Consider the following 9,525-nt stretch of genomic DNA (forward strand, 5'->3'; position numbering starts at 1 on the left):
AGAGAGTAAAGCTATCTACTAACTTGGAGATAGTCTATAGATAAAAACGAGGCAATTGATGAGAGAGCTATAGATACCCATGTAGACATACTATTGAGGTGGTTTACTATTAATCTAGTCTATTACTGAGATGTACATGTTTTATAGATAGCACATTACTTTACCATTGCGGGTGCTCTTGCTCCTTCAGTAGTGGTAGAATTGACTGAGGATGCTCGCGGCCCTCGAATTCGCAATTCGCTCGGCAGGATTTCAACATTGCGGCCTACTGCTTCTGCAGCCCATGATCCACACACACACTCCACAGCCCACAGCCCACGACGTACACCACCATCCTCTCTCCCCCAATTCCCCATCCGCTGCTCATCAGTCGCACGTACCACACCAGCATCCTCGCACGGTCGCGACCCCTCCCGCACCTCACCAGGTAGAGAGAGAGACGACGGCGGTGGCGGCGGGATGTTCCTGCGGCGGATCCTGAGCGGCGGGGGAGGGGTGGTGGCGCTGCGGGCGGCGCGCGCCGTGAAGGAGACGACGGGGATCGTGGGGTTGGAGGTGGTGCCCAACGCGCGGGAGGTGCTCGTCGGCCTCTACACCCGCACCCTCAAGGAGATCGAGGCCGTCCCCAAGGACGAGGGCTACCGCAAGGCCGTCGAGTCCTTCACCCGCCACCGCCTCCAGATCTGCCAGGAGGAGGACGACTGGAAGCGCATCGAGGACCGCATCGGCTGCGGCCAGGTCGAGGAGCTCATCGAGGAGGCCCAGGACGAGCTCAAGCTCATCGCCAAGATGATCGGTCCGCATTTCTCCCCCTCCCCTACGCCCCATCTCCATTCCTGTCGCTTATTTAGTTACTTGTTGTATTAATTCCTTATTCCTCCTACTGATCTGTCGACAAGAATCAGGGTAGTTGATGTGTAGATGTGGCCACTGGCTACCCATTTCTTTGATTCAACCAGTTATTTGATCCGATATACAACTGATCCGTGGACAATAACATCGTAGCGATTGGTATTTGATTTTCTTTTGGCTCCCTTTAATAGCACTGGTAGGGCAAATTATCAGCGTTGACAGTATGGTGTTTGCCAGTTTGTTGATTGGGGAGGGGGGGGGGGGGGATGGAATGCTTTTTAGGTTGTCTGCTGTGCTGCCTATTAGTAAAATGCCTTAATTATTTTTCAGCGCTTATTTAAGGATCATGGATGTTCCATTTTACCTTTTGGTCACTAACCTAAGATTTTTTGTGAACTGACTGGTGCTTGTAACTTAACCAGAGTGTGTTCATTGCCATATTCACCATACTGTTGCTTTGTGTATGTCTGGTGGAGTGCCATGTATGTAAAATCTGGCTGGTCTGGAATCTAGTTCAGGCGTTGGGCTGGTGCTATGCATTGCATGTAGTAATGTACTGGTGTATTACTTCAGTGCTTTAAAATTTCTTCTTTGCTAGAATCCCAGTGAGTCAGTGTAATATTTGTTTTGTGAAAATTCAAATGAAATACATAGGTTTCCATTTTACATGATATGGCATAGAGAGGGAATTAGGAATATGGTGATGTTACTTGCGTGAGTAAGAAGAAATATGCTCCACAATCTTCGTAATTGTAGAGCATTTCTCTTCTATCTAAAGTCTATTCATCACACCTAATTGAAATAAACTTTACAAATACCATGCCGAACGACTGGGGAAAAAAAGGCTGAACCAAATAATCACTCACCCATGTCCCATGCACATCTTACCAATCCAGAGCACTCTCACTGATCGATGCTCTCTCAAATCTCAATACAGTGTATTGTTTTTTGTATAGAACTATGAATGAATGTAACTACTCCCTCCGTTTCACAATGTAAGTCATTCTAGCATTTCCCACATTCATATTGATGTTAATGAATCTAGACATATATATCTATCTAGATTCATTAACATCAATATGAATGTGAAAAATGCTAGAATGACTTACAATCTGAAACGGAGGAAGTATATTATAATTTGCATGGCATTAACAACTTAATAGTGATTAAGAATTCACGTAACCATGCCACTACCCTTTACACTGAGTATCTAATAAGATTAAGACATAAGGTGCACAACTATAGCTGTCTAGATCAGTCCTGTTGCTGCCATTAGCAACTGATACAGATTGGGTGCATGAGTTAAGCGCTTTGCAGAAACATTTTTTTCTTAAGTCTGTTTAGCCTGCTCTGTGATATTCTGAACTGTTGCATTATATGTATGGTTCAGTTTGTTTCCAATGACCAAGCTCACCCGTATGAAGGACATAGAGAATTGTAGCATATAGACCTTGTCGATCAACTGAATAATGTGTAGAATATTAGAAGCAAAATTGGTTATGAGAAATAGTTTGTTTGGCAATTTTGATGTGCATTGCATACATTGTCTTGTGCATTTCAATCTGTCATCCATATGTTTGCCTGTAGAACTGCCAGAATGGTTTTTATTTTTTAAAGAAAAGCACCATTTGGCTAAAACATGATTTTCAAATGCAAGTCTACTATCATTTGTCTTTTTTATCAATAGCTTGCTAAATTATCAAAACTATAACACTAGATTGGCATCCTTAATCAACTTAAATGTCTGTTCTGAAAATATCACAAGGATGGCTTGACAAGCAAGTAAAACTGTAACGCCTTGATTAAGATCTCTGACAGTGTCTGTGTCTGAACTCTGCAAATATTGCATACAGCACAACTTTTCTTTTATGGGGATGCTTTAGGCTTTTACCTTAAGTATATGGACATGTTTGTTCTGTTTGTTGATATAAATCCTTACAGCCTCAGTTGTTTAATTTACAATGTTTTAATGGATGGCAGAATGGGACCCATGGGGTGTTCCTGATGACTATGAATGCGAGGTTATTGAAGATGACACACTTATCCCGAAACATGTTCCGCAGCATCGGCCTGTTGCACTCCCTGAGGAGTTCTTCAAGACACTAGATGCTGTCAAATCTGATCCTGCTCTGCAGGGTGAGTCTCCTCCTCAAGTGAAGCCATAAAGACGTGAACTCTCCAAGATCTACCATTTGCACCATTTTGCTGCGTGGAGTAGACTATAGATTAGTTTCATGTGTTCTTTGCCAGCAATATTTGCTTGGTTGTTCCAAGCAGAATAAAGTTCTACCGAGTACTACAAAGAATGTGTTTAAACTGAGTGCTTCCACACAGTGAAATGTGTGATATTTGATACTGTGGACATCATTTTCTTTTTCTCTCTATTAATCTATGGTGACGAAAAGCAAACGTTTTACTGTTATCTACGGACTGCTTGATGTGCTCTAAAATCGTGCGATTCTTTTGTACCCATCACTGTCTTTCCTGTGCATCTAATCTGCAGTACTGTCCCGGCAAGCTATGAAGCGTTGTTGCTCAGATTTGCTGCTCGTTATAGCCAGTGCAAATGAAAGCTTTGATGTTCTAGGCTCCGGCTGATAGAACAAAAGCAGGTCTGCTCGGAGCAGCAGCCACGGATAGGTTGCCGCGCCACGAACCCATAGATGCGCAGGTCGAGGCCATCCGGTGTCGCAGAATTACTCGCGAACTTAAAAAGGATACAACATGGTAGAAAGCTATGAACCACTTTTGTTCAAAATAAACCATTAATTAACAACTAAGCATATCTGGGGCACACCACAAGCTCATTTTGAGCTTAGACCTACTGTTGTTGTAACGAGCATAGTCAAGTTCACTACTCCAGCTGTTATCTATGTTCAGGTTGTTAGTCCATGGCAGCAGCAAAAGCCAAAAGACCCCCTTCCTATATCCACCCAAAATCTCACTCCCTCGGAATCTCCACAAGAACCACACAACACCAGCAATTGCAGACGCTGTGATCAGTTGGCAGCATTGGCCAGATGAAGAAAGCCACCACTAGCCATTCCAACCATGTTGCTGTTGAGCTGAACCTTCTGCTCCTCCCCATCGCCGTAGGGCCAGTAGAAGCCTACTGGCTCTGCAAAGTTGTACGATCCTGGCAGGGGAAGAGCCTGTGGTGGTGGTGGTGGTGGTGGTGCGTATGGGGGACCACATGGCTGGAACTGCAGGAGGTTGTGGAGGAGATACGGTGGCGCGCTGCTCGACTGCTGGGAGATCGGCGGGCTGCTCATCAGAGTGATTTGGCCTCCTGCTTCTGGTGCTGGATTGTTGCTGTTGCTGCTGCTGTTGTGCCGCCTCCCGGACACGCTGATCGGGAGGTCGCTCTGAGAGATCGCTTCCAGGTTGTACCGGCTTGGCTCGAAGTTGGTGACGGCGTTGGCGCCCCTGAACTTCAGCGCTGCAACGTCATACGCCTCCGCTGCTTCTTCTTCGGTCGCTGCAAGGAATGTGCAAGTATGCTGGTTTAGTATGCATCACAGAGTGCAAAATATAGTGGTTTCTGAATGTCGCCACAGTAAGGGAATTAGAGCGAGATTGAATAGTGCATAGCTTGTAGATTATCTGTAAAACCAGTAACAAATGAAATGGTACACAGATGATAATAATTGTGTCAAGATGACAGTAACTTATTTGAAAGGGAACAACAAAGCATTAACAGCACTTCAAGAAACAGTAAGGTATCTATGACTATTCTGCCATATAACTTAACTACTTAAGACTATAATATGGTCACTTGTCCATATATGACTATGAGCATACTTTCTTAAGAAAAAAAGCATACTGTCATACTACTTTTTCGATATAAGGGGCATCAGAACAACAGGCTCCTACCAAAGGTGCCGAGATACAAGTCCTTGTTGCCTGCAACACGACCAATTCTTGCCTGCCAGCGGCCATGTTGGTGGTGCCTGGGGAAAATAGCAGGAAGTTGAGCAGATTGTAACTGACAAAGAAGATGACCGTTGGTTGATTGGTTCATGTAGTTGAAAATTACCTTGTTACACCTCTGTAGATCGATGCACCTCTAGAAAAGCCACTGCTCTTCCTGCAGATTTGCATGAGAATTGAGAAAGTTGTAAACACGTATATAAGCCTGAACTTCCTGTGGTTGTAGCACAGCAAAAGAACGTGGTTTTAAATACAAACCTCCTTAGTGAGGCTACAAGCTCCTGCTTGCTCATCTTTTGCATCTCCTCAATCTCTTTCACGTAACTTTCTTTCTAAGAAGAGAACAAGTTCCATTTCAGTTGCATCATGACCAACTATAGCAATACATGATAATAGTTCTGAATGCATCCTAAACTAAAGAGACCAATCTAAGCACACAGCTCCACATAAAGGTGAGCACATAGTGATGTGTTTTTTTTTTCCTTTTTTCTTTTGCGACGATAATGATGTGTATCTTTCTATTAAGAATACATGAGTATGTCTCAGTCCACAACCAGCATAAATGAATCCAAATGAACAGTTGAAGGTTGACAAAGATCTCAAATTTTAAGGCTATGGATTAACTGTAAATAAGACATTAGAAGTACACTAAGATCACTACAATATGAGGTGCGGGATAAGGGCACACATTTTAGGAGGCACAAAAAAACTGCTTATATGACCTCAGTAGGATATTTGCAGTAACTATGGGGGACTGTTTAGGAAATCAGGAAAGCGTGACACTTACAGGGAAGTTAGTGGTAGCACTAGCACCCCAATATTTCAGAGCAGCAAGGTCATATGCCCTAGCAGCCTTATCTTCTATGTCATAGCCACCTGCAATTTACCACATGTTTATTTACCTTTACTTACCCAGGAAAAGGCATACGAAATGATACATAAGACAGGACTTAGTTGCTCATACCCAAGTAAACTGAAGAAGGCCCCCATGCAGTTGGCAGGATAAAAAGCACACACAGAGTAGACATTATAAACCAGGTTAGTTCCAACAAATAAACAAGATTATATATTAAAAAATACAGGGATAACAGTTTAGCACACAACTTCCTGACTTCCTCAGTGAGAAAACATTCACTGTATACAAATGTCCCTTCCATTCAAACATTGAGATATCCTAACAAAATTATACTCACTGAATGCAAAGAAGCAGCATGTCATAGTATCACTATCATGGAACCACTGGTAGTCCTTTCTTAAAAAAAAAAAAAAAGGAACCACTGCACTGGTTCAGAAAAAAAAATAGCATGTCATTTACATCAAATGCAAATTAAGATAACATTTTCCCCCCAGGTTTACGGGATCCCCAAAACCCCATTGTACATATCTCACACAAACTCTCCTCCTTTATCAACATATAACTTATAAGGCATGATTCTTTTTTTCTTTTTCAAAAATTAAGATAACTATATCTTCCAAAATAAAAGGACAGCAACAAGAGGATGCTAGCTTACATAACTCGAAAGCAATGTATCCCTCCACACAACAAAGAATGCCCCCAACATTTCTATTCACGTGATTCATCCTGTTAATATATATTATTTCCCAAATGCAATTATATGTATGGAATCTTTAATTGCATGCAATGATTTTTCTCCTCAGAACTGGAGTTTTGCTTGCACGATGCAAAAGAGGCAAGGGTGGCTCAAATCTAACGATAGAATCTGCACATATGAATGCATCAGCATGTGTAAGGAGTTATTTGTGTAATACGTATTACTTATTACATAATGCAGTTCAAAACCAAACAGCAGAATATGCAATGTTCACTTGATGAAATTGCATTTTGCACTATGCACGTGATTTTACAGTAGCTATCCTCGGATGATCGGATAACCGATAGATTTTTTTTTCCTGAAAAGCCAACGATATCCCAGCATATATGTACCATCTGACAGTAAAATATACCATTACATGTAGCTATATATCCAACAGTAAATTGATCCGTGGAATTCTGATTTCTGGGTGTCTCATATAGTAGGCATTAATATATGAAATGCAGCCATATCATACAAGATCGTGGACACTCTCTATTGCGGAATTGCCGCCATGGCCAATAATCACATCTCCACTATCGATCGACGCAACTTTAGACCGCTTTGCTATTTCAGCAGTAGTCTGGAACTGCTTTGGCTCGAGGCCATGAGCCCATGACGTCGTAGACACCAGTAGCACGCATGTCTACCTGTGCAACTCTGCAAGCGTATCGAGTAAAGTACAAAAGTTTGTTCCCGAATGCCAATCAACAAGGACGGACAGTAGAAACAACTCTACTGGAGTCGTAACTGGCAAAGCAAAAATAAAATAAAATTCAAACGTGCGTTCCAAAACCACTTTTGGTCACACCTTAGCTGTCCCCTACACAACCCTGGTAGCGTTGCAAAGTTGCGACTCGTAATAAATTTTTCAGAAACAAAAACTCTCGCCGTGTGTAATGCAGAAGAAAACAAAAAAGGAGAAAAGAAAGACTTGCAATAGAAGGAAGAAAGAAACTGACCCAAATAAAACCATCTAAACATGCAGTACATCACCCATGAACTACTACTAAAACCAGGAAAAAAGCAAAAGCTGCATGCACCACAGCAGCAGTCCTGCCATGGCAAAGCTGTCATACAGATACACGACGTCACTCTACCAACCACGGGACCAGTTAATCTCCACGCCTACAAGATTAACCAACATAAATCGCCTTGCTAAATCGCTTTAGGCTCTAGCCGATCTATTGCATCAGAGAAATGGCCACAAGAAAGATTAAAAAAAAAGAGATACTACTAGTAGTAGACAGAACACAGAGGTATACTAGGCAGCGGCTACAATACCCCCTACCTACGGTTGCACGGTCAAAGAGGGGTGACCCACCGGGGCCCGGCACCGCAGAGAATCCGGGAACTGTTGCGAGTCTCCCTTCGTCATCATCATTAACGGAGATGCTAATGTCACCTCAACTTGATGCACACGATGGCCGACGCGACCCGTCTCTCGATCTCCCCCCGAAACGGCGCCGGCACCCCATCCCATCCCATCCCATCACGGCGAACTCATCACCGTCCCCTCGCCGCCGTCGATACCCCTCCCCGCCGGCGAGGCCTCCTCGATCGGTGACAGGAAAATGACGGTACAGAAAGGGTAATGGACTAATGGTGATTAGCGGTAATTTTAATTAGTAAATTACCTTGGCGGCCCTTGCGCTTCTGGCCTTCTCGCCGGCACGTGTTGTCCCACAGGTGCGCCTCGTATCGCCCCGTCCACCTGTGCCTGCGCCACACGTGCGGTCCTCGTGATTAGCGCGTGTGAAAAATCACGTGGCGATTAGTCGTTAATCACACTCCCTAACCATGCACTTATTATTATCACTCTCTCTAGTCTATCTCTACGCGCGTGGTATAGGGGTAGTAGGAGTAGTATTACCTGGTCACGCCGCGGTAGCAGGAGGTCCTCTGGCCGGTGCCCTGCACCAGCGGCAGCACCGGCGACGGCGAGCGCACGGCCCGCGCGGAGGAGGAGCCGCCGCCGCCGCCGTCGCTGCCCCAGCTGGTGGGGGTCATCACGCTGCCGTCGGTGGTGGCAACCAGAGCCAACGTGCGCGGCGCAACGGCGCCCATGCCGCTGCTGGCGCCGTTGCAGGTGCAGGAGGACGGCGGCGGCAGGAGGAGGAGGGGCGCGGGGTCGGCGACGGCGACGGGGAGCGGATGCTGCGGTGCGGCGGCGACAGGGAGGACGAAGTCGTCGTAGGAGAGGCCGTCGAACGGGTAGATCAGCGCGTCCGCCGGCAGCGGCCCCATGGTCGGGAACGCGAGCGAGATGGCGCCGTTCGTCGGCGGCGACATCATCGTAGACCGATCAACGGCGCGTCGCGGCGGCGGAAGAAGAGGCGGAGGAGTGGAGGAAAAAAACGAAAGGAGACGAGACGAGGCGAGGTGGGCGGTAGGAGTATTTATAAGGGAGGGGGTGAAAACGATGGCGAGAAGGTGTGTGTGTCGCACTTCTCTTGGTGATCTGGTCTCCGCTTCGCTTCGGCGCGGGCCCGGGTTGGGGTGGGGCTAATGGAAATGGGAATGGAATGTGTGGTGGTGGGGTAGGTGGGTCAGGGCGCTGCGTCGTCCGCTTGTACTACGATGCCTGCCACGGCCAGTGTCTCCTCTCTTCTCTTCTCGAGTTCGAACAGTGAGACAGACACAGAGTGGCCCTGGCCTTTCAGTCCGGTGGTTCCGGTTCTAAATTATTTGAAAATGGAATTGGAACTTTGGAAGGGCCTGATGGTGGATATGTACAGAAGGGAGAAGCAATTTTTTAAAAAGGAGAAAGCTCCGCTTGTCTTCCAACCTAAGGAAAAGGGCAAAGACATGTTTTTGTGTGAGGGTCAAAGTCCCTTATTTGAAATTTTTCAGGTGCAAAGAAAAAATATCTGATGAAAAATGCAGTTGGTTTGTCTAACATGACCAGAATGCCCCTAGCGTGTGTGGTACTTTTGCTTTCTTATGGACGCACGAAGGGTAAAAGAGAGATAGTCGCATTCGTAACCGTCGTGGCGAGTATTTTTTAATCTTGGAAATTGGTCAAACTCATGTAAACAAAAACGGAGATAGCATTGAATACAGTACCAAGTTAGTTGTCGTGGCTTGGACGGCATGATCTCATAGTTGACGGTTCTGTGCACGAACTAAAGTCTTACTTATTGAGAAGATA

General features: G+C 45.3%; 2 protein-coding genes across 2 annotated transcripts; one reads left to right on the plus strand and one right to left on the minus strand.

Moving 5' to 3' along the window:
* Positions 1 to 357: 357 nt before the first annotated feature.
* On the plus strand, positions 358 to 3,274 carry LOC127768216 (probable NADH dehydrogenase [ubiquinone] 1 alpha subcomplex subunit 5, mitochondrial). Its single transcript, XM_052293750.1, has 2 exons — positions 358 to 796; positions 2,833 to 3,274. Exons 1-2 carry the CDS (start codon positions 460 to 462, stop codon positions 3,015 to 3,017), a joined length of 522 nt encoding a protein of 173 aa, XP_052149710.1. The 5' UTR covers positions 358 to 459; the 3' UTR covers positions 3,018 to 3,274.
* A 2-nt stretch (positions 3,275 to 3,276) lies between these two features.
* On the minus strand, positions 3,277 to 8,770 carry LOC127768217 (AP2-like ethylene-responsive transcription factor AIL7). The gene is made up of 8 exons (XM_052293752.1): positions 8,248 to 8,770; positions 8,012 to 8,094; positions 5,747 to 5,755; positions 5,570 to 5,658; positions 5,041 to 5,114; positions 4,889 to 4,939; positions 4,726 to 4,802; positions 3,277 to 4,330 (listed from the first exon to the last, which is right to left on the minus strand). Exons 1-8 carry the CDS (start codon positions 8,667 to 8,669, stop codon positions 3,852 to 3,854), a joined length of 1,284 nt encoding a protein of 427 aa, XP_052149712.1. The 5' UTR covers positions 8,670 to 8,770; the 3' UTR covers positions 3,277 to 3,851.
* Between the last annotated feature and the right edge of the window lie 755 nt (positions 8,771 to 9,525).

This window comes from Oryza glaberrima, chromosome 3, assembly GCF_000147395.1.
Source record: "Oryza glaberrima chromosome 3, OglaRS2, whole genome shotgun sequence".
Taxonomy (NCBI): Eukaryota; Viridiplantae; Streptophyta; class Magnoliopsida; order Poales; family Poaceae; genus Oryza; species Oryza glaberrima.